Raw genomic sequence first — 26,283 nt, 5'->3', positions numbered from 1 at the left:
CGTGACGTTAACCTGTCCTCTCTCCACAGATACTGACAGACTTTCTCTATATATTCAGCATTTTGTTTATATTTGAGATTAGAACTGATATTTTTTCACCTCCACAGGATTAGTAGATAAGTAGAATGGGCCTCCATTTACCGGCTTAGTATGGGCTTCCTATCCTGTGGGTTCAGAGCAGCTATAGACTGTGAAGTCACTGTCACGGTTGTGGAAACGAGTGGTGCTTTCATCAGCAATATCTATGAAAACTTAATATAACTTATTATTTCCCTTCTCTTTAAGGATGTATGGCTTGTTCCCGTTAGAAAAGAGACTTCAAAGTGAATACAAATGTTTAAAATTATGAAGGGGATTGATAAAGCTGACAGACTAATTTGTTCATACTGATGAAGGGTTCAAAAACTAGGGAATCCAGACAGAACTATTTCAATCAAAGGCTAAAAGTGCAGAATAAGTTACCAGGTAAGTACATTCAAGAGAAATGGTGGGAAGGTAGGGTTGAAATTAAACACAATGGCAGGCTGGTTAGACTAAATGGCCTTTTCCTGTTTCTGAAAATACCTATTTTGCTATGACCTGTCATCTAATTATATTGGAAGAGTGTCAGTTTCAGAAATAAACAAAGTGCAGAGTGTGAACATCACACAAATGCTCACGATTGCTGCAAGTATATTCGGGCAATGTGGGGAGTAAAGCTTTAGAGAGTGAAGATGTTGTTTGGACAGCTTCTGCTGTCACAATTACTATTTATTAAAGGTTAATTATATTTACCTTTAACAATGTGTTAAAAAAAGCACAATCCTGAGTAAAATCAGAGGAATACTAAATAATAATTTTGACAGCAGGAATTGTTCCACTAAAGCATGTCAACTATCCACAAATTAAAACTAGCACTCCAAGAGAGAAAAATACTGTTCACAGTAATCAGTGATGTCAGCCATCTTCAATATATAAAAAAACATACAAATTATCATAATAATGAACAATCTAATCCCCGGTCGGTGCTGAGTTAGCTGATCTTGGCCAGAGCTGCAATTGGTTTTGGTACCCCTACGTTTGATTGCTATCCAGTGAGTCCTGCTGGAAAGTGTGTGTTTGGGGACAGGATCAAGCTCAGCCCTGACACTTCTTTTTCTCTCGCTCTCTCCTCTCTCCACAACCCCCCACCCCCCCGACCCCATCAATGGAAATACCCGACATTCACCCTCTCAGCTCGTTCATTTAACAATGGTTACTTAGGTAAGGTACTAGAAGGCACACAAAGCCTGTGGAACCATAGGCACTATGAGTCAGCACCTTCATGAAAAGAAGAGGGGAGGAAATAAAACAGATTAGTCAATATGCTGAGGTGATGTGAAAGCACTATTATAAGGCGGACATTACAACGTGATGACAGAGATTGCAGAACTGAACCTATTCATGCAAGAGTGGGTATACGGGATAGCTTTGTTTGTAATATGCTGGAAACAGGGAGAAGAGCAGCCTGTTTATCGCTATGCTTTTAGTAACGGATTTGCTTAGTCATATATGATCATTTCAGTAGCTTTTCAATATGGATATCCTCATCTGGTTGACTGGTTTTGAGCTAAAATTCAGTTTCTGGAAAGACTTGATTTTGTATGTGGACCTTGGACTGAACTGGATGGGACTAAAATCATTAAATTAGATTCTACCATTAAAATTATGTTAATAAGCAAAGCAGCATGCCTATTTCAATCTACTAAAATCCTTGTGACAATACTGTAATATGTAATGCATGGATGTGCTGTATACACGACTTCTAAATACCCAATAGGGCCATCTGTCAGCTTGGCTCAGTTGGTAGCACTCTCACCCGAGTCAGAAACTTGTGGGTTCAAGCCTTTCTTCAGGACTTGAGCATATAATCTAGACTGAACCCAGTACCGAGATGCTGACTGCCTGTTGTGGTACTTCATGGGAACAATAAAGACTTCATGGTCTTTTCCCACTCCTCTACCGGCCCTTGAACTAGACACCATTGTCTTCTGGACATCTTTGCCCATCACTGGCTTTGAGCTGAACCGTTGCTCCCCTGCCAATTTCTGAATCAAACTCTGTTCCATCACTGCCTCCTGCAAGGACCCTTCCTTCTTAAGACATGTCAGCAAGACTGGTTACCTTTTCATATCTGGCCGAAGAATCTTCTTTACCATGCCTAGTTCTCTGCCACCGGTCCATGTAATGTAAGATCTGCCTCTGTGTTCACCATGTCTGCATATTGGTTACCGCTGTATACCTGAACCTCTTACTCCCACTTTTCCATCTCTTTGCCAGGCCTACCTCACTCCTTATCTGTTAATCGCACCCAGCAATGGTCACTTTCACCATCCCTTCAACAACATGTCTCTCTCGATCCCTTCTCCCACAACACATCTCTCAGCCCACGTTCTCTCCTGCCGCTGTCCAAGGCTCAAGTGCTTCTTAAATGAACCTCCCTTGATAGTTTCTGCCATGTCCATTGTTTGTTTTCCCAAAGCAGCAACTCCAACTGTCTGCTCCCATCAACCATCTTGCCTAGCTCACTCCTCAAAGTTCACTTCCTCCTTACCCCTACCATGCCTCTTCTGATATTAAACACTGCCTCATTACATATCACACTCCAGAATATTCGCTCCCTCCTGAACAAAGCCCTCACCATCCTTGACCAATCAATTGATATCTTGGTATTAACAGAAACCTACTTATGGGTGGGTACTCCCTGCCCAACATCGAAGCCTCCCTATTTGGGTAAACATTCCATCATAACTTGTGATGGTGGTGACATAGCTCTCATCAAAAATCCCACCTTAGCTTCCACCATCATTCCTCTGGCACTTTTGCCTCCTTTGAACACCTCACCCTCTTTCATTCCCTTCACCTCTCACTTAAAATACTACCCTCTCAAGTCCCATACTGACTTCTTCACCAAGATTTCCTTCCTTAGCTGCTGCATCAGCTGATTCCTCATCCTCAGTGATTTACCTACACCAAAACTCCCTTAGCCTGAATTCTCTTCCCTCTTGTCCTCCCTTAATATGATTCTTCACATAAACTCTCCCACCCACTCCATTTTTGTAGCCTCTCCATTTCAGAGGTCTTGATTACTGACAAGGCATTTGGATCAATTTCTCATCCTACTTACTAAACATCTTTCTGCCTTCCCCTATCTCTAGTCTCCCACACCGCGCAGCTGCACCCCCAGTCTTCTGCCACTGCAAAAAAAAAAACTCTACTTCCAAAAAAAAAATTCCCTCAGTTCCTCACTAATTCACACTCAAACTCCCAACTCCTATTCTCTGGTCTCTCATGTCACAACATGTCTGCCACTATTGATGTGTTAAACTGCTCTTTGTCCTGCCTTCATCCATGATGAAGTCAAGGATGGTCAGGGTTTAGTTCACAAGGGAGCAAACATTCAGGAGTGCAATACATAACTGGCAGTGTTTGATCTCAGAAGGGGCATGATGGAGGCAAAAAGGATGGAGGCAAAAAAGATGTTAACTTTGAGTGAACTAGGCAAGATGGTTGACAGGAGTAGCTGATGTGAGTTGCTGCTCTGGGAAAGCCAGCAATGGACATGGTGACAAACATCAATCGCTATGTCCCACCTATGCTGCTCCTTCAATACAATTTCCATCTTCATTCCCTTAAGTTTGAAAGCCCCAAACACATATGCCCCTGGCAAACAAATGGCATTGCCATGTGTTGAAAAGTTGAGGCCTCCCAAATAGATCCCTGAGGAACACCACTTGTCACATCCCGCTAATCAAAGTACCTATCCTTTATCCCTATTCTGTCTCATACCTCGCAACCAATTTCCAACCCAAATCAAAAAGCTACCTCCAAATCAGTGCACTCTCACTTTTGCTAATAAATTTTTGCTCACCCGGCTGGACCTCAATACTACATTTGGTCTTGACTCCCCATGGGAGATGAACTAGCATAATTTAAAATCCATGTCTTTCAGTCCCTCCATGGCTTCATCACACCTTACCTTCCACAACCACTTCTTACCCTACCATTCAGTCCTGACTCTGGTTTTCTGTGCATCCCCTCTCCTTTGGCACCACCAATGGTAGCACACACTTCAACCACCTCAGCCCTGCTCTCTGGACCTCCCCCCATCTCTCCACCTTTAAAGACCTCAACAAAGCTTTCGATCACCTCCCCTTACCATCTAACCATGGCTCACCAATTATTGCTTTATCTATCCACCACTGCAAAGTATTTTGGGACATTTTCTCCAAGTGCCAAATACAAGCTATTGCTATTACCTTGGCCAACATTCCTTTCACAATCAGCAACATCAAAAATAGATTAATTGGTTACTCTGACGAAGGGTTATACCCAAACCGTTAACCTGTGTTTTCTCTCTACAGACACTGACAGCCATGTAATGTATTTCCAGTTTTCTTTCCTTTTTATTTTAACTGGTCATTCATCTTGTTGCTGTTTGTGGGACCCTGCTGTACATAAAATGGCCATTGTTTTACTTACATAACGTTATATATCTAGTAAAAAGAACTTCTATAGCGCCTTTCACAACCTCAGGACATCCCAAACCAATTTACAGCCAATTAAGTAATTTTGAAGTGTAATCACTGTTGTAATATAGGAAACACGGCAGCCAATTTGCACACAGCAAGCTCCCACAAACAGCAATGAGATAATCAGATAATCTGTTTTTAGTGATGCTGGTGGAGGGATAAATATTGGCCAGGACACCGGGGAGAACTCCCCTGCTCTTCTTTGAATAGTGCCATGGGATCTTCTACGTCTCATCCGAAAGATGACACCGCCAATGAATCAAAGTTCTTTCTCTATAGCTTTAGATTCTGTCCTTTCAAATTTGGCAGTCCGCTTGATTGGCACCCCATCTATTAACTTAAACATCCATTTCCTCCACCATCGGCGTACTGTGGCTGCAATGCATACTATCTACAGGATGCACAGTAGCAACTCACTAACCCGCAACCTCCACCACTTAGAAGGACAAGCCCAGCAGGTGCATGGGAACACAGTCTCCTCTAAATTCCCCTCAGTCACACACCATCCTGACTTGGGACATATATCACTGTTCGTTCCTTTGCAGTCACTGTGTGAAGATCCTGGAACTCCCTACCTAACAGCATTATGGGAGCACCATCACCACACGGACTGCAGCGGTTCAAGGCGGCGGCCCACCACCGCCTTCTTAAGGGAAACTAGGGACGGACACTAAATGCTGGCCTTGCCAGTGACGCTCACATTCAGAGAATGAGTATTAAAAACAAATGATGACAATTCTATACTGATGCCAGGGCTCCAGACGAGCAACACTCAAATGAATAAGAAATAAGTCAGAAATAGGCCATACAGCCCCTGGAGCCTGCTCTGCCATTCAATAAGATCATGGCTGATCTTCGACCTCAACTCCACTTTCCCCATAGCCCTTGGATTTCCTTAGGGTCCAAAAATCTGTCGGTCTCAGGCTTGAATATACTCAACAACTCAGCATCTATAATATATGCATCCTCAGAGCACAGATCTTGCCTTTTCCCTGCACCTGTGTGCTGCGAGTCTCTGCTGGAGGACCAATAGCAAGAAGCCCGTATTCTCCTTACCTCGGACTACCGCCCCCATCCAGCGACCCCCACCCCCCGAGGCAATATACTGTCAGAACTTTAATGTGCATATCTCAAGTGCGCTATTGCTTATAGTCTTATTGGCCCCATGTGCCTACAAACCAATGCTGGCTGCACATTCCTACCCACCTACAGTCAGACTAAAACTACAACAGATCTGAAAACAAGATGGAGGGAGATAGGGCCAATTCAGTTATCTTTGTACTGCCCTAATTTTCTTTAATATAATCACTCTCCATGGGGTTGAGGGCAACCTCTACATTTCAAGAAGAATTAAAAAAGTTGAGTAAAAATAGTAAATGCTTGAAACAGACAGATCTGTATCAAAGAGAAAAGACAGGTTAACATTTTGCATGGGACCCTACATTGGAATCAACCAGAAGGATCCCACCTGAAACAGGTTAACCTGTCTTTTCACATTCTCAGCATTTGCAAGGTAACTAAACACACTGCTTTAAAAATAATGATTCTGACACTCCAAGAACCATTCCATTTGCAACAAGGTTGAATGAAACATGATATTGCAGTGTAAATTAGAATTGTTTCATTATGATACAGAGTGGGACCAGAGTTTTGAATCACTTTCTAGATGCTTTTAAACATGGACAATATGAAGGAGGGAAACTCTATGCTCCAACTTGTGGGTCCCAAAAGCGGCTGTTGTAGGAAACGTAAAACGCAAGCCTGTTTGCTACTTGCCTCCAATAGGCCCAATCAGCACAATGGTAAAGGAAAAAGAGATGGGCGCTGAAAGGTTGCATGTCTCTGCTTAAGCTCCACTTTCTCAGTGCCCTTGCAGCATCAATATCAAAACAGAATCTCATTACATTTAGATTCCCGACAGCAGTAACTTGGGGGAGTGGGGCGGAAGAGGTTTCAAATAATCTCTAACACTTGCTAAAAGTTCAATTGGAAAAATCGAAAGATGCTGACAATGGAAATCCCCCTGCCCATTCTAAGAAGCTGACAGTCAAAAAGTGACTTCAAGACAGTTAATGAAATGCCAGGTAGGAATTCAGAAAGATCGCCACATCATCATACACTGATGTCAGTTCAATAATTATGTAGGTTGTACTCAAGACAAGTTTATACTCGCTATAGCAAAAGTCCACCCCCCCCCCCCCCCCCCGCCAATCCTATCACAACACTTTCATTGTCTAATTACTGTGTTCAAAATTAAACACTAAAAAGTCTTCTAATAATACACCAACAGGAATGAATTAGTGAAAAAGTCCAGTTAATTATACAGTAAGCCTGTTCTACTTCAACATCCCACCTACTCTATCAAAATGATGGAATGTTGGAAATATACAACAGGTCCATCCTTTAAGTTAACTTTACACCTGAACCTGCCATTTCTCTTTTCAGATGCTAACATACCTGCTTTTTCCAGTATTTTCTGCTTTTATTTCAAATTTCCAGACTTTTCTGTTCTTTTTATCATTACGCCCTTAATATAGCAGTAAAGAAAAACTTGTAATTTTACCAGCATATCCAACAAAATACCTGCATCTGCCTTATTTTAAAACCAGCACAATCCTATAATAAAACCAGTTGAACAGTGAGCAAAAGGATGTCTGGAGCAAATATGGAGTGGGGGGGGGGGGAATGTCTAATGACAGTGAACTGGAACCCGTTTCTTCCAACTTTTGTTCACATCCATAGTCATGTATAAAAAATGAGCAGTCAGATTATTGCAAAATGGGTGACATTCAGGCCTGCTACAGAGAGGGAGCAGTTTGTAAACGGTCACAACACTGCAATCCAGCTCTCGTCTGTGTTATACAGAATAAAAGGAACTTAACAGCGGCTGTTGGTTGTAACGAAGAAAGAATCCAAAATAACATTTTAGCCGGAAAATAACAGACGCAACGAACTGGTCACCCTCATGACCAAAAAAGGGTACTGGGACTTGATCAGCCTTGATTCAGGGCCGATACTCTGAGCACTGATCACCGGGCTCGCGTGTCTCGCACATCCCAAATCAACATAGCAGAGTGACGGGCCAGCGGCGCCACGGCCGCCCGTCCCTCCCCTCAGGACGTGGCCGGTAAAAAACACCATCGACCCATCATCCTCCTCTCTCCACCCAGCGCTCATCAATAAAGAAAAAAGGCAATAAACTTTTATACAGAAAAATACATAGAGACTGCCGCTGCTTCCCACAAAACTGAAAGTGTAACAATATATAAAAATAAATAAATCACTGAACTCTTAACAGCCCGGCACTGCAAGCAGGCTAGGAAGAGAACAGAGGCTGGTTGACAGAACGGGAGTGGCATGTAGATGGAGCAAACTTCAGGCTAGCACTGGGGATAATAGGCGGAGCGGGCTCCGCACTGGCACCGGGGGCCGAGACGCGGAGCGGGCTCCGCACTGGCACCGGGGGCCGAGACGCGGAGCGGGCTCCGCACTGGCACCGGGGGCCGAGACGCGGAGCGGGCTCCGCACTGGCACCGGGGGCCGAGACGCGGAGCGGGCTCCGCACTGGCACCGGGGGCCGAGACGCGGAGCGGGCTCCGCACTGGCACCGGGGGCCGAGACGCGGAGCGGGCTCCGCACTGGCACCGGGGGCCGAGACGCGGAGCGGGCTCCGCACTGGCACCGGGGGCCGAGACGCGGAGCGGGCTCCGCACTGGCACCGGGGGCCGAGACGCGGAGCGGGCTCCGCACTGGCACCGGGGGCCGAGACGCGGAGCGGGCTCCGCACTGGCACCGGGGGCCGAGACGCGGAGCGGGCTCCGCACTGGCACCGGGGGCCGAGACGCGGAGCGGGCTCCGCACTGGCACCGGGGGCCGAGACGCGGAGCGGGCTCCGCACTGGCACCGGGGGCCGAGACGCGGAGCGGGCTCCGCACTGGCACCGGGGGCCGAGACGCGGAGCGGGCTCCGCACTGGCACCGGGGGCCGAGACGCGGAGCGGGCTCCGCACTGGCACCGGGGGCCGAGACGCGGAGCGGGCTCCGCACTGGCACCGGGGGCCGAGACGCGGAGCGGGCTCCGCACTGGCACCGGGGGCCGAGACGCGGAGCGGGCTCCGCACTGGCACCGGGGGCCGAGACGCGGCCTAAAGAGACAAAGACACGGAAGCCAGACACCACCCGAATGGCACTGGAGCAGAGGGAGGGGTGGAGAAAGAAATCAGACCCCTCCTGTGCCCAGAATGCATACTGGCCTGGAAGTAGTAGTGGAAGATGGGCATACCTCGTCCGTCCTCAAACAACAAATTAGCTGTGCAGTGGAAGACCGCTCACGTTCTTTTTTCAATTGTAAACAATTTTACAACACCAAGTTATAGTCCAGCAATTTTATTTTAAATTCACAAGCTTTCGGAGATTTTCTCCTTCCTCAGGCAAATTTTCTCCTTCCTCAGGAAGGAGAAAATCTCCGAAAGCTTGTGAATTTAAAATAAAATTGCTGGACTATAACTTGGTGTTGTAAAATTGTTTACAATTGTCAACCCCAGTCCATCACCGGCATCTCCACATCATGACGTTCTTTTTTCAGACTGACATAGATCTCGTGTTTGATGACAAGTCACACCTCATCATCTGGCAACATGGTGGATTTGAAACAATATCTACTGGCAATGTAGTAATATTAAGGGAAGATACACATTCTCCAGAGTCCTCACAGTGCCCAGCTTGGGGTAGTGAGCTGGCACACAGCTCCCTCTGTCTTAACAGTCACTGTTTTGGGCAATGAAAAATGGATCTTGCTTTTTCACCGAGTTGATAGAGGATGGCTTGAAGATGTAAAGGGCACTATATATATTCACGTTCTTTCCTAGAACAATAGATTATTTTTTTTTTAAGAACATACGAAATAGGAGCAGGAATGGGCCATACGGCCCCTCGAGGCATCTCTGCCATTCAATCAGATCATGGCTGATCTTCAACCTCAACTCTACTTTCCTGCCTGCTCCCCATATCCCTTGATTCCCTTAGAGTTCAAAAATCTATCTATCTCAGCCTTGAATATAATCAACGGCTCAGCATTCATAGCCCTCTGGGGTGGAGAATTCCAAAGATTCACAACCCTCAGTGAAGAAATTGCTCCTCATCTCAGTCCTAAATGGCCGACCTCTTATCCTGCAACTACGCCCTCTAGTTCTAGACTCTCCAGCCAGGGGAAACAACCTCTCAGCATCTACCCTGTCAAGCCCCCTCAGAATTTTATACATTTCAATGAGATGACCTTTCATTCTTCTAAACTTCAGAGAGCATAGGCTCATTCTACTCAATATCTCCTCACAGGACAACCCTCTCATCCCAGAATTAATCTAGTGAACCTTTGTTGCACCGCCTCTAAGGCAAGTATATCCTTCCTTAGATAAGGATAAGATAAAATGCCTGAATGGTGACAGGTTCGAGTAGCTGTCAACCCACAATCCCATTATAACGGTAGGTTATAGTATATGAAGAGTCTTGTTCTGTTTGTCCAGAACGGGGCAACTGAGGGGAGAGTGGGATAGGGGGCTCTTGCTCAGAATGGCATTAAAGCAGTTGGGGAACGATGGCACTGCAGGTGAAAGGGAAGACAGATGGGATGTTATGCCACTACAGTGAGGGGGAGAAGTGGGGTATGATGGTACTACGGGTGGAGGGGGGGGGGGGGGAAGACAGATGGGCTATGACAACTCTATAGTGACCATGATGTGGAGATGCTGGTGATGGACTGGGGTGGACAAACGTAAGGGACCTTACAACACCAGGTTATAGTCCCAACAGTTTTATTTGAAAATCACAAGCTTTCGGAGGCTTTCTCCTTCGTCAGGTGAGTGTGCCTGACAAAGGAGAAAGTCTCCGAAAGCTTGTGATTTTCAAATAAAACTGTTGGGACTATAACCTGGTGTTGTAAGATTCCTTACAACTCTATAGTGAGAGGGAGGTGGGGTATGATGGCACTATTTGGGGGTGGGGAAGAGAAGAGAAGATATGGGATGTGATAGACCTTGCCCAAAATGGTACTGTAATGGGTGAGATATGATGGCATTGAGAGGGAGCCGAGCAGGAAGCAATATGGTGGCTCTCACCCAGGATGGCATTGGAGTGGGAGAATAAAATGGCTCTTGCTCAAAATACTCCCTCCCCTCTGCCTCTAAATGGTCAAAATATCCCCCCTCCCTCCCTCCCTCCCAATAGTCATCGTGCCCCGTCCCTCACCCTCTCCACATAAAAACATCGCAGTGACAGTTGAAGATAAATAAAGCCCGTGCCCAAAGGAACCAAACCACATATACCATTTGAAAAAAAAAAGGGGGGGGGCGGCGGAAGGAAGAGAAACAAGGAAAAGGTTTACCCACCCCGGGCAGCTTCCCCCTATCGAAGGTTAAGCACCCCCCCCCCCCCCCATCCCAATAAAACCAATGGTCTCTCCCCTCCACGAGCCCAACTGCCAGAGCTCGTGCCGACGAGCCGTTTGTGTTTGAAAAGCTCGCGCCCTTCGCCCAGCGCGCCGGGCTCTTAATTCATTCTGTCTGAGGGGGCGAAAGAAACTTCCCCCGCTCACTCCGCCTGCTCGTGATATCGATTAGAAATACGACGATTAATCGATTTTTTAAAGTAAAAAAATGTCTTCTTCTGAGGGACTTCCCCCCCCACCTCTCTCTCCCTTCTTCCCACTTCCTTTCGAGAGGTTATATTATATATATTTTATTTTCCATCCTCCGGTTCTGTGGGAGATCCTCCCTCCGTCTCCAGTTCTCTTACCTCGGGACAGATCGAGCGGTACGTTCTCCTCCCCGCTGTCATTCCGCCCTGTGTGTATTGTAAATCAATATACATATTAAAAAAAAGAGGAGAGAGGAAAACACGATTAAGAATTTTCACAATTAATGTTGCGGGTAAGTCATACATTTTATTTCCATAAATCAGAGAAAAGATTTTAGACGATATTAAATATGTTTATTATTTCGCTGGGTGTTTTTTTTTAAATTATCATCCCATGTACCTCTAATGCGGAGGCTCCTGACCGAGCGGCCGCGGATGCTGACCGCCATGTTCACGGACTCTTGACTCTCTGCCGCTGATCCCGGGGCATTGAGCGACCGACACAAAACACCGGAAGCGCCGGCCCGTCTCGCGAGAGGACCGCTTGCACTAATCAATGAATATGGGAGGGGGAGGAGCCAGAAGAGACAACAAGAGAGTAAGCACTTCCCCCACCCCCTCCCTCCCTTACAGCTAATGTGCCAACTCTACAGCTCCAAAACACTGCCACCTGCAGGAACAGAGGGACCGGGAGGAGGCCGTTCAGCCCCTCGAGCCTGTTCCACCGTCCAACTCGATCGTGGCTGAGCTGGCATCTGAGCTCCACCTACCCACCTTGGTGCCGTGACCCTTAATGCCCTCGCCTGACAAAAATCTATCAATCTCGGTTTTAAAAATTTTCACCCGCACGTAATTATACAGGCCGACGCTAGCTTCTCTGGACGCTCCGATGATGCCTTTATTTTAAGATTGTCATCTGTGACATTCTTACTTTAGTAAACAATTTTACAACACCAAGTTATAGTCCAACAAATTTATTTTAAATTCCACAAGCTTTCGGAGGCTTCCTCCTTCCTCAGGTGAACGGTGTGTCTTCCAAGCCTCCGAAAGCTTGTGGAATTTAAAATAAATTTGTTGGACTATAACTTGGTGTTGTAAAATTGTTTACAATTGTGAACCCCAGTCCATCACCGGCATCTCCACATCATTCTTACTTTAGGAAGAATGAAGAATAAATGGGTGGCACCAAGGAGAAACCAAAGCTACACAGCTCATGACATAGATCGTGGCTGAGCTGTATCTTAACTCCGCCTATCCGTCTTAGTTCCGTAACCCTAGCCTAACAAAAAAAAATCTATCAATTTCAGTTTTTAATCTTTCAATTGACCCCCAGCCTCGACAGCTTTTTTTGGGGGGAAGGGAGTTCCAGATTTCCACCAGCCTTTGAGCGAAGAAGTACTTTCTGACATCACCCCTGATCAGCCCAGATCTAATTTTAAGGTTATGCCCCCCTTGTTCTGGACACTCCCACCAGAGGAAATAGTTTCTCTCTATCTACCCTATCAAATCCTTTAATCATCTTAAACACCTCAATTAGATCACCCCTTAATCTTCTATATTCAAGAGAATACAAGCCTGTGTGGGAAGGAAATATGCAACCTGTCGCCATAATTTAACCCTTGGCCCTTCACAAAATGGAAACAGACGAGGAAGGCCATTTGGCCCATCGATTCAGGCAGACCCTTGCTCCATCATGCATCCAGTTGTTTCTTAAACGATTTCAGGGCTTTGGCCTCCGCTGCTCTACAAAGATGTCCACTCCATTGTAAAAGAAATGTCATAGAATCACAGCACAGAAGGAGGCCATCTGGCCCAGTGCACCTGTGCCGGCTCTTTGAAAGAGCTATCCAATTATTATTAATTAACCAATCAAATATTATACCATCTCGAAGGCAAAAGATGGGTTCATGTCTCTGATGTGGACTCTTGGTCGGTGAACATTAACCTGTCTTTTCTCTTTACGTATGCTGACTGAACTGCTGTATATTTTCTAGCATTTTCTGTTTTTAATTCAGATTTCCAACACTTTCAGTATCTTTTTATTTCTACTGTTTATTCCACATGCTCATCAATAACAACTTGCATTTATATAGCGCCTTTAACGTAGTAAAACATCCTAAGGCACTTCACAGGATGTTATCAGACAAAATGTGACACAGAGCCACATAAAGAGATATTAGGACTGGTGATCAAAAGCTTGGTCAAAGAGATAGGTTTTAAGGAGCGTCTTAAAGGAGGAGAGAAAGGCAGGAAGCTGTAGGGAGGGAATTCCAGACCTTAGGGCCGAGGCAGCTGAAGGCACAGCTGCCATTGGTGGGGCAATGGAAATTGGGGATGCGCAAGAGGCTAGAATTGGAAAAATGCAGAGATCTCAGAGGGTTGTAGGGCTGCAGGAGGTTACAGAGATAGGGAACGGTGAGGGCATGGAGGGATTTGAACACAAGGATGAGAGGGGTGCTCCTCCAGGCTCCACAAAACTAGCTTGGGACACTACTGCACCCTAAACATTCACTCCCTTCACCACCGGCGTACTGTGGCTGCAGTGTGTACCATCCACAGGATGCACTGCAGCAACTCGCCAAGGTTTCTTCGACAGCACCTCCCAAACCCACGACCTCTACCACCTAGAAGGCCACGGGCAGCAGGCACATGGGAACAACACCACCTGCACGTTCCCCTCCAAGTCACACACCATCCCGACTTGGAAATTTATCGCCATTCCTTCATCGTTGCTGGGTCAAAATCCTGGAACTCCCTTCCTAACAGCACTGTGGGAGAACCTTCACCACACGGACTGCAGCGGTTCAAGAAGGCGGCTCACCACCACCTTCTCAAGGGCAATTAGGGACGGGCAATAAATGCTGGCCAGTGACGCCCACATCCCATGAACGAATCAAAAAAAAGGTCTCTCCTCACACAACCTCCAACACCCCCCACACCCCTGAAATTGGACTCCCCCTCTCTCACGCATTTACAATCTACCTTCTTCTGGCCCGGGGGCTGATCAGGCTGCCTGTTAAAGCAGCAGCCCATAGCTAGCAGGCTACCCCAAAGAGCTTGTTTTCCACCTGCAGACTCTTGGCCGAATGCTAATGAGGCCCAGCCCGCAAAATAGAATTACATCGAATTTACAGCACAGATGCAGGCCAGTCGGCCCAACAGGTCTATGTCGGTGTATATACTTGACATGAGCCTCCTCCCACCTTACTTCATCTAACCCTAGCAAATGTAAGGAATCTTACAACACCAGTTTATAGTCCAACAGTTTTATTTGAAAATCACAAGCTTTCGGAGATTATCTCCTTCGTCAGGTGAGTGAGTGAATGAGAGGTTCTCAAATCGCATATCTTATATTAGGCTGGGACACCATCACACCAATCAAAGGTGTCGTTGGTGTTCAGACAGGTTAGCCACGGAAAACAGTCGGTCCCAGTATACTGAATACACAATGGGTCAAATTACACAGACAAAGAGAGAAAGAGACCCGAAAGGCAGAGAGAGAGAGAATGTCCAGTTGTATTAAAAACAGATAACTTTTTTTTCCTGCTGGTGGGGTTACGTGTAGCATAACATGAACCCAAGATCCCGGTTGAGGCCGTCCTCATGGGTGCGGAACCCATGAGGACCCATGAGGACGGCCTCAACTGGGATCTTGGGTTCATGTCACGCTACACGTAACCCCACCAGCAGGAAAAAAAAGTTATCTGTTTTTAATAAAACTTGACATTCTCTCTCTCTCTCTCTCTCTCTCTGCCTTTCGGGTCTCTTTCTCTCTTTGTCTGTGTAATTTGACCCATTGTGTATTCAGTATACTGGGACCTACTGTTTTCCGTGGCTAACCTGTCTGAACACCAACGACACCTTTGATTGGTGTGATGGTGTCCCAGCCTAATATAAGATATGCGATTTGAGAACCTCACATTCACTCACTCACCTGACGAAGGAGATAATCTCCGAAAGCTTGTGATTTTCAAATAAAACTGTTGGACTATAAACTGGTGTTGTAAGATTCCTTACATTTGTCCACCCCAGTCCATCACCGGCATCTCCACATCATAACCCTATCAACGTATCTTAGAATCATAGAATCATAGAAGTTTACAACATGGAAACAGGCCCTTCGGCCCAACATGTCCATATCGCCCAGTTTATACCACTAAGCTAGTCCCAATTGCCTGCACTTGGCCCATATCCCTCTATACCCATCTTACCCATGTAACTGTCCAAATGCTTTTTAAAAGACAAAATTGTACCCGCCTCTACTACTGCCTCTGGCAGCTCGTTCCAGACACTCAACACCCTTTGAGTGAAAAAATTGACCCTCTAGACCCTTTTGTATCTCTCCCCTCTCACTTTAAATCTATGCCCCCTCGTTATAGACTCCGCTACCTTTGGGAAAAGATTTTGACTATCTACCTTATCTATGCCCCTCATTATTTTATAGACTTCTATAAGATCACCCCTAAACCTCCTACTCTCCAGGGAAAAAAGTCTCAGTCTATCCAACCTCTCCCTATAAGTCAAACCATCAAGTCCCGGTAGCATCCTAGTAAATCTTTTCTGCACTCTTTCTAGTTTAATAATATCCTTTCTATAATAGGGTGACCAGAACTGTACACAGTATTCCAAGTGTGGCCTTACTAATGTCTTGTACAACTTCAATAAGACATCCCAACTCCTGTATTCAATGTTCTGACCAATGAAACCAAGCATGCTGAATGCCTTCTTCACCACCCTATCCACCTGTGACTCCACTTTCAAGGAGCTATGAACCTGTACTCCTAGATCTCTTTGTTCTATAACTCTCCCCAACGCCCTACCATTAACGGAGTAGGTCCTGGCCCGATTCGATCTACCAAAATGCATCACCTCACATTTATCTAAATTAAACTCCATCTGCCATTCATCGGCCCACTGGCCCAATTTATCAAGATCCCATTGCAATCCTAGATAACCTTCTTCACTGTCCACAATGCCACCAATCTTGGTGTCATCTGCAAACTTACTAACCATGCCTCCTAAATTCTCATCCAAATCATTAATATAAATAACAAATAACAGCGGACCCAGCACCGATCCCTGAGGCACACCGCTGGTCACAGGCCTCCAGTTTGAAACACAACCCTCTACAACCACCCTCTGTCTTCTGTCGTCAATCCAATTTTGTATCCAATTGGCTACCTCACCTTGGATCCCGTGAGATTTAACCTTATGTAACAACCTACCATGCGGTACCTTGTCAAAGGCTTTGCTAAAGTCCATGTAGACCACGTCTACTGCACAGCCCTCATCTATCTTCTTGGTTACCCCTTCAAAAAACTCAATCAAATTCGTGAGACATGATTTTCCTCTCACAAAACCATGCTGACTGTTCCTAATCAGTCCCTGCCTCTCCAAATGCCTGTAGATCCTGTCTCTCAGAATACCCTCTAACAACTAACCCACTACAGATGTCAGGCTCACCGGTCTGTAGTTCCCAGGCTTTTCCCTGCCGCCCTTCTTAAACAAAGGCACAACATTTGCTACCCTCCAATCTTCAGGCACCTCACCTGTAGCTGTCGATGATTCAAATATCTCTGCTAGGGGACCCGCAATTTCCTCCCTAACCTCCCATAACGTCCTGGGATACATTTCATCAGGTCCCGGAGATTTATCTACCTTGATGCGCGTTAAGACTTCCAGCACCTCCCTCTCTGTAATATGTACACTCCTCAAGACATCACTATTTATTTCCCCAAGTTCCCTAACATCCATGCCTTTCTCAACCGTAAATACCGATGTGAAATATTCATTCAGGATCTCACCCATCTCTTGTGGTTCCGCACATAGATGACCTTGTTGATCCTTAAGAGGCCCTACTCTCTCCCTAGTTACTCTTTTGCCCTTTATGTATTTGTAGAAGCTCTTTGGATTCTCCTTTGCCTTATCTGCAAAGCAATCTCATGTCCCCTTTTTGTCCTCCTGCGGAGCTGAATCATTTAAATAATTTAAATATCCTTCTTTTGCATTCTCCCACGTGTGTTTATTAGCTTCCCTTTAAATGAGCCTGTGCCATTTGCCTCAACTACTCCATGTGGTAGTAGGTTCCACATTCTGACCACTCTCTGTGTAAAGAATAGACGGGGCCTCCTGCCGGGACTATCAGGTGGCTAATCGTCTGAAGTCCGCACCGGAGGTAGGGGAGAATCTATCCCTCGGGTTCAATTTTGACCTTAACACAGTGCATTTAATACACATGGTCACACATTTACCAGTGCCTGAATAAATCAAATTCCATTTTTATTACAAGGGAAGGCTGATTCCCTGACATCGTGCTTGTTGTATTTCAGACTGACCCCATTAGATTCTGCGGAGCTGAATCATTTAAATAATTTAAATATGCTTCCTTGCATTTTTCTTATGCACAGAGAATGTTGTTTAACTTGGGGACACAGAATCTGAAGTGCAGCAGTTGTTAAAGGGCTGCTGCACCTAAAAGGAGCCACAATCAAGGGTTTTGTTAGAGGCTGACTACTGGTTAGGAAGCTGGCGGATCACCGAGAACTGCCCCCTTCACTGAAGAGAGCCTGGAGGTCCTGCTGGTGGAGGCAGCAATGAAGAATGTGGCCATTTCTGACACTAAGGGGATCTCTCCTAATGCAACTAATGAGCAGCAGGCATGGCAGGAGGTGGCAGACAGAGACAGTGTAGTCTTCCTTGGGTCTTGTCTTAGGACTGAGGAAGAGTGTCAAGGTGAGCTTGAAGAAATGGTGCCCATCGATATTAAAGAAATATCTGTAGTATACATGCACCAAGCACTCAGTCCACAGCATGTTACCACATTAGCAATGCAGCCTGTAAAGCACTGGCCTCAGCCCTCTCATCTTACACCCCCTCACTATCATGTCGGGGAAGCTGCGGCTCCAACTTGGTGTCAGACAAAGGCCAAGACTTCCTCTCACGCACATAAGCATTACTTGTTTTCTTACCTACCCACTATAGCTCCTCCAGATCTCTACTCCTCCTTTTGCTCCAAATGGAATACATCTTAAATTCAAATACTGAAATCATCTGGCCTGGTTTGTAGAAGAAGGTTTCCCACAACCTTTGTGAAAAAGTACACAGGAGCCAAGCCACCTAATCTGTGCCACCTACATGAGGAGCAGGCCCTCCCAAATAATTGGAATAAAGGCCATTGAAGGAGTTGAAATTTTCAAGTCTGATATATTTTTGTTGGGTAAGGGTATCAAGAGATATTGAGTAAAGGTGGGAAAATGGAGTTGAGGTACAGATAAGACATCATCTAATTGAATGACAATTGCTCGAATGCTCGAGGGGCTGAATGGCCTCCTCCTGTTCCTATCTTCCTATGTTCCTAGATGCAGATGATCATGGATGTTATCTCGGGTTTGTAAAGTAGGATGCCACTTGATCTGTCTAGACACCAGAAGCACTGCTTAACATACCAATTGTATGTTCCGCCTGAACTTGTGTGGAGGCATGAGCATCATTGTATTTTCACTTTGCCTTAGTGTGGGATTCCTGATTGATGTTAACAACCAGAGCAGCAAGAGCAACCCCTGGTCCACGTCCTCCCCGCCCCACCATAACCACATGTCCATTCAGTCTGCTCCTTCAAGTAGTTGTGGCACTGTGGACTTTTGCACAATGAAAGCATTGTGGCTGTGGCTGGAGTATTTTGCAGTCATCTGCGGTACTCTGTTGATCAAATGGAATTCTTTATGATTCATATGTCTGGCAGATTGTTGTTAGGTGCTCTGGTGGTTACGTGAGTACACTGGTGGCTATATTAGTGCTATCACGAGGCTCTGAAGTTTTGAGAATCAAGTCATAGAGTCATAGAAAGTTATGGCACAGAAGGAGGCCATTTGGCTCATTGTGTCCGTGCCGGCCGAAAAAGAGCTATCCAGCTTAATCCCACTTTCCAGCATTTGGTCCGTAGCCCTGTAGGTTACGGAACTTCAAGTGCTCCTCCAAGTACTTTTTAAATGAGTTGAAGGTTTCTGCCTCTACCACCCTTTCAGGCAGTGTGTTCCAGACCCCCACCACCCTCTGGGTGAAAACATTTCTCCTCAGCTCCCCTCTAATCCTTCTACCAATTACTTTAAATCTATGCTCCCTGGTCACTGACCCCTCTGCTAAGAGAAATAGGTCCTCTCTATCCACTCTATCTAGTCCCATCATAATTTTATATACCTTCATTAAATCTCCCCATAGCCTCCTTTGTTCCAAAGAAAACAACCCCAGCCTATCCAATCTTTTCTCGTAGCTAAAATTCTCCAGCCCTGGCAACATCCTCGTAAATCTCCTTTGTACCCTCCCTAGTGCAATCACTATCAGCCATCTGGTGGAAGTGCTGCAGCCTCTTGAGTTGGTCTCTCCTTTTCATGGAGAAAGTGACATACCTGTTGTAGATGACTTCAGTGACCGGCTTGATGCATCAGTATATGGACAGATCTGGCAAAGGTCACCAGTGGTGCTTTTAGAAAAAGGTGTTGGCATAAAAGTTCAACATGGTAGTGAGTTTGACCCCAAGAGATAGTCCTGTCGCTGTTATGGATGTAGTTTGCAGGTCAAGCTCCAGTAATTGGCCCAACTCAGTTACAACCTCGCTCCTGATGCACAGATGGAAACGTAGGTGTCTTCAGACATGCCCAAGTAGCTATGCCTGGATCTGGTTACATAATTCTTAGGTCGCCGTCAGTAGGCACCAAATGCCTGAGATGCAAGTGTAGCTGCATTTCCACCCACTGCAGGATCTCCTCTGCCTCCTCCAAATCCAGGGCATCTATTGGCAGGCCCAATGAAATGTCTATGCTGAGCACTAGGCTTGCAACTGAGGGGGGCAACTGGTGGCAGCAAGAATGCTAGGAGGTATGTTGGAAGCATGTACCAAAGAAGTGCTGAATTGTAGAAGAAAATACACTAGGTATAATGCATCGAGTACAGTTTGGAAAGTCAAAAATAGCAGGAAAATGCACGTCTCAATAATCAGACAACCTAGCTTTAAATTATGGACTTCTGGATCAAATAGCTTGGAGGCCTCCAAATGCTCCAAAACATTTTATATGGGTGGTCAGTGAATAAGGAGCTGTGCGGCAGAAGACCAAAAGGAGTTTGTCATGGAACCCATTGTAATTATTAACATAATTTTCATGGGCTAATTAGATCAGCACACTTGTAGCACGGCCTCAAAACTTGAAAAACTTCTTCCTTCGCAGAATCGGGAGTTGAGCACCAAGTGCGCTTGGGTCTACCAGCTTGATTCTGTGAACTTTATGCAGGGCTGTTCCCCAAATGCAACATTGGAAATTGGCCCTATGATTCCAAGATTTCCACTGGTACTTTTGGGAACCACATTCCGTCATTCCATCCATTTTACAATTAGAACCACTGGGGGATTTTTGCTTCCTGATAAATCAAATTCTGTTTTTGTTATATGAGATTATCTAGGATTTTTTTCCAGTGTTTTGGGGATCATATTTTTTCTGTGAAAACTGCAAATTTACCTGTAATTTACAAAGGGACGCTATTCCCTATATTCAAGAGCACTGATTTACAATGAATAAATCAAAATCCATTTTCATTGAGATTCTGGGATTTTAAGGATCACATTCCACAATTCGATCTGTTTTTCTGTGAGAACCAAAAAGAAATGTCCTTGATAAACGAGATCAAGAAGTTCAACCACAGTATCAACTCTGCATTCTGCCTTTATATTAAAATAAATATGTTTCTCCTTTTTAATGAAAAAGTTCCTTCTTCTACTCTGTTATGGGTTAAAATTTTGGGTATTGAAACTCCATCCAGAACCTGAACCACCCTAAATGTTAACTAGTTTTAAAAATTCTTTTTCAGGTGCTGACTGTCTTGCTGTGCCTTTCCAACAATATATGGTTTTATTTCACATTTCCAGCATTTATATGATGCTGGAAGGGAGAGGAAGAGAATTTTTTTTATGCAGTGAGTTGTTATGATCTGGAATGCACTGCCTGAAAGGATGGTGGAAGCAGATTCAATAATAAATTTCAAAGGGGAATTGGATATATACTTGAAGGGGGAGAAAATGCAGGGCTATGGGGAAAGAGCAGAGGGGAGTGGGACTAATTGGATAACTTTTTCAAAGAGCCGGTACAGGCACGATGAGCCAAATGGCCTCCTTCTGTGCTGTTTGATTCTATGATTTATGATCTTACCTTTCTTTCCCTACGAGGTCCTATCTATTTAGCAGATCCATTTTTATGCACTAGCCTCCAAATTATAAAGCCTAGTCGGACAATCTTGAGTTGCAAAAAAGATAACTTTCATTCTTCCCTCACGACAGGGAATGGCTAACCTCCTCTTTGGCACCTTTCCTCTACAGCACAGCCAGGATTGGAAACATTTCAAGTGGAACCTGATACAGATTTAATAGAATGGCATTCAATAGGCACACAAGAGGAGGGTTGAAGGAGACAAGCTTATCATGAGGAGTGAGAGAATGGCAACTTTAGATTTTTGTGCATATTCCCTCCATTTTTATTTATTCGTTCATGGGATGTGGGCGTCCCTGGCAAGGCCAGCATTTATTGCCCATCCCTAATTGCCCTTGAGAAGGTGGTGGTGAGCCGCCTTCTTGAACCCCTGTAGTCCATGTGGTGAAGGTTCTCCCACAGTGCTGTTAGGTAGGGAGTTACAGGATTTTGACCCAGCGACGATGAAGGAACGGCGATATATTTCCAAATCAGGATGGTGTGTGACTTGGAGGTGGACGTGCAGGTGGTGTTGTTCTCATGTGCCTGCTGCCCTTGTCCTTCTAGGTGGTGGAGGTCGCGGGTTTGGGAGGTGCTGTCGAAGAAGCTTTGATGAGTTGCTGCAGTGCATCCTGTGGATGGTACACACTGCAGCCACGTGCGCCGGTGGTGAAGGGAATGAATGTTTAGGGTGGTGGATGGGGTGCCAATCAAGCGGGCTGCTTTGTCCTGGATGGTGTCGAGCTTCTTGAGTGTTGTTGGAGCTGCACTCATCCAGGAAAGTGGAGAGTATTCCATCAGATTCCTGACTTGTGCCTTGTAGATGGTGGAAAGGCTTTGGGGAGTCAGGAGATGAGTCACTCGCTGCAGACTTACCATTGGTGGCATGACCTTCAGTCATCGTAGCTTAACGACTTGCAATGCCTTCCCTTTAAGGAGTTATTTTACAACCTTCAAAAAATATATATACCACTGAGGAAAAAAGGGTGTAAAAGGAATGACAGCCATCCGTGGCTAAGTAAAGAAATTAAGGATAGTATCCGACTAAAAACAAGGACATATAAGGTAGCCAAACTTAGTGGGAGGATAGAAGATTGGGAAGTCTTCAAAAAACAGCAAAAAGTAACGAAAGGATTGATTAAGAAAGGGAAGATAGATTATGAAAATAAATTAGCAAAAAATATAAAAACAGATAGCAAGAGTTTCTACAGTTATATAAAAAGAAAAAGGGTGGCTAAGGCAAACGTAGGTCCTTTAGAGGATGAGACCGGGAAATTAATGGTGGGAAACATGGAGATGGCAAAAATGCTGAACAAATATTTTGTTTCAGTCTTTACGGTAGACGACACTAAGAATATCCCAACACTGGACAAACAGGGGGCTCTGGGGGGGAGGAGCTAAATACGATTAAAATCACTAAGGAATTGGTACTCAGTAAATTAATGGGACTCAAGGCGGATAAATCCCCTGGACCTGATGGCTTACATCCTAGGGTCTTGAGGGAAGTGGCAGTAGGGATTGTGGATGCTTTGGTAATAATTTTCCAAAATTCTCTGGACTCGGCAAAGGTCCCGGCAGATTGGAAAACTGCCAATGTAACACCCTTATTTAAAAAGGGTAGTAGGCAGAAGGCTGGAAATTATAGACCAGTTAGCTTAACATCTGTGGTGGGTAAAATTTTGGAGTCTATTATTAAGGAGACAGGAGAACATTTGGATAAACATAATTTAATCGGACAAAGTCAGCATGGCTTTACGAAGGGGAAGTCATGTCTGACAAATTTGCTTGAGTTCTTTGAGGATATAACGTACAGGGTGGATAAAGGGGAACCAGTGGACGTAGTGTATTTGGACTTCCAGAAGGCATTCGACAAGGTGCCACATAAAAGATTATTGCTCAAGATAAAGAATCACTGGATTGGGGGTAATATTCTGGCATGGGTGGAGGATTGGTTATCAAACAGGAAGCAGAGAGTTGGGATAAATGGTACATTCTCGGGCTGGCAACCTGTAGCCAGTGGTGTTCCGCAGGGGTCGGTGCTGGGTCCCCAACTCTTTACAATCTATATTAACGATTTGGAGGAGGGGACCGAGTGTAACATATCAAAGTTTGCAGATGATACAAAGATGGGAGGGAAAGTAGAGAGCGAGGAGGACATTAAAAACCTACAAGGGGATATAGACAGGCTGGGTGAGTGGGCGGAGATTTGGCAGATGCAATACAATATTGGAAAATGTGAGGTTATGCACTTTGGCAGGAAAAATCGGAGAGCAAGTTATTATCTTAATGGCGAGAGACTGGAAAGTACTGCAGTAAAAAGGGATCTGGGGGTCCTAGTGCAAGAAAATCAAAAAGTTAGTATGCAGGTGCAGCAGGTGATCAAGAAGGCCAACGGAATGTTGGCTTTTATTGCTAGGGGGATAGAATATAAAAACAGGGAGGTATTGCTGCAGTTATATAAGGTATTGGTGAGACCGCACCTGGAATACTGCATACAGTTTTGGTGTCCATACTTAAGAAAAGACATACTTGCTCTCGAGGCAGTACAAAGAAGGTTCACTCGGTTAATCCCGGGGATGAGGGGGTGGACATATGAGGAGAGGTTGAGTAGATTGGGACTCTACTCATTGGAGTTCAGAAGAATGAGAGGCGATCTTATTGAAACATATAAGATTGTGAAGGGGCTTGATCGGGTGGATGCGGTAAGGATGTTCCCAAGGATGGATGAAACTAGAACTAGGGGGCATAATCTTAGAATAAGGGGCTGCTCTTTCAAAACTGAGATGAGGAGAAACTTCTTCACTCAGAGGGTAGTAGGTCTGTGGAATTTGCTGCCCCAGGAAGCTGTGGAAGCTACATCTTTAAATAAATTTAAAACAGAAATAGACAGTTTCCTAGAAGTAAAGGGAATTAGGGGTTACGGGGAGCGGGCAGGAAATTGGACATGAATTTAGATTTGAGGTTAGGATCAGATCAGCCATGATCTTATTGAATGGCGGAGCAGGCTCGAGGGGCCGATTGGCCTACTCCTGCTCCTATTTCTTATGTTCTTATGTTCTAACCCCTCCACCTCCCTACTTTTCTCTCCACCTTTAAGAACAATTTCAAAATCTATCTTTTCATCCAAACTTTTGTTCTGCTCTCCTAACTGTTGAAACACGGCTTATTGTCCATTCCTTTATTCCTTTTTTTATTGCCCCCTCCCCCAGTAAAACCTTGGGACGTTTCCAACATTAAAGGGACTATAAAAATGTAAGTAAAATGAGATGGATAAGTACCTAATCACTTTGTGAAACAGTCATAATTGTTAATGCAAAATTGCACATGAATTTTGAAAGTAGATTTCTACTAACACAAAAGTGTAAGAATCCAAGGACTATTGTAACACTTAACAATATGTAACTTTTTGGAAGATAACAAGCAAAAAACACAGGAATATGCAAAAGTACCTCATACCGAGATCTAAAGGGAAAGTGGGCAGGAACTATTGCATGTATTGGATACTTTTAGTCTGGCTCCACTGTAATACAGAATAGTCTATTTACAGACATCTTCTGATGACTCAAATGTAAAGATCACTCAAAACAAGGTCAAAATTTTCCCTCCTTCTGTGACAGCAAAAGCTTGGAGTAGCATGCAGGGAGGTGTACTTTTCACGTCTGACAACTCCAAGAACAGTGACAGGAATTCCCAGAGGTCCCTGGCCCCACAAGAATAGTTTTTCGTCTGAAAGTCCTCAGCTGAAATAAAAAGGTTCTGCTGAGGTAGTCCTCTGCTGTCAAAAATTGAGGAAATTAACTTTTGGATTCAGTGTCCATTGTGATCATGTTTCTTATCAAACCTGGGTCAAACCCAGTCGACCCTACCAAGTCCTCCTCACTAACATCTGGGGACTTGTGCCAAAATTGGGAGAGCTGTCCCACAGACTAGTCAAGCAACAGCCTGACATAGCCATACTCACAGAATCATACCTTTCAGCCAACGTCCCAGATTCTTCCATCACCATCCCTGGGTATGTCCTGTTCAACCGGCAGGACAGACTGACCAGAGGTGGTGGTACAGTGATATACAGTCAGGAGGGAGTGGCCCTGGGAATCCTCAACATTAACTCCGGACCCCATGAAATCTCGTAGCATCAGGTCAAACATGGGTAAGGAAACCTCCTGCTGATTACCATCTACCGCCCTCCCTCAGCTGATGAATCAGTCCTCCTCCATGTTGAGCACCACTTGGAGGAAGCACTGAGGGTAGCAAGGGCACAGAATGTACTCTGAGTGGAGGACTTCAATGTCCATCACCAACAGTGGCTCGGTAGCACCACGACTGACCGAGCTGGCCGAGTCCTGAAGGACATATCTGCCAGACTGGGCCTGCGGCAGTTGGTGAGCGAACCAAGACGAGGAAAAAACCTACTTGACCTCGTCCTCACCAATCTACCTGTCGCAAATGCATCTGTCCACGACAGTATTGGTAAGAGTGACCACCGCACAGTCCTCGTGGAGACGAAGTCCCATCTTCACACTGAGGATACCATCCAACGTGTTGTGTGGCACTACCACCGTGCTAAATGGGATAGATTCAGAACAGATCTGGCAGCTCAAAACTGGGCATCCATGAGGCGCTGTGGGCCATCAGCAGCAGCAGAATTGTATTCCAGCACAATCTGTAACCTCATGGCCCGGCATATTCCTCACTCTACCATTACCAACAAGCCAGGGGTTCAACACTGGTTCAATGAGGAGTGTAGAAGAGCATGCCAGAAGCAGCACCAGGCGTACCTAAAAATGAGGTGCCAACCTGGTGAAGCTACAACTCAGGACTACATGCATGCTAAAGAGCGGAAGCAACATGCTACAGACAGAGCTAAGCGAT

General features: G+C 45.3%; 1 protein-coding gene across 3 annotated transcripts in view; it reads right to left on the bottom strand.

Moving 5' to 3' along the window:
* Positions 1 to 26,283, bottom strand: part of rictora (RPTOR independent companion of MTOR, complex 2 a) — a 302,106-nt gene that overhangs the window by 244,500 nt on the left and 31,323 nt on the right. For 2 of the 3 annotated variants that reach the window (XM_067982377.1, XM_067982379.1), the window contains exon 2: positions 11,339 to 11,386. In XM_067982377.1, the coding sequence (XP_067838478.1) occupies positions 11,339 to 11,386 (48 nt within the window). Of the gene's footprint in view, positions 1 to 11,338; positions 11,387 to 11,579; positions 11,714 to 26,283 lie in introns of those variants that run through there. The other variant, XM_067982378.1, reaches the window with a different exon arrangement.

The sequence above is a fragment of the Heptranchias perlo genome, chromosome 4 (assembly GCF_035084215.1).
Source record: "Heptranchias perlo isolate sHepPer1 chromosome 4, sHepPer1.hap1, whole genome shotgun sequence".
Classification (NCBI taxonomy): Eukaryota; Metazoa; Chordata; class Chondrichthyes; order Hexanchiformes; family Hexanchidae; genus Heptranchias; species Heptranchias perlo.
The sequence above is the reverse complement of the archived record's forward strand: the minus strand, read 5'-3'. Positions and strand labels throughout refer to the sequence as shown.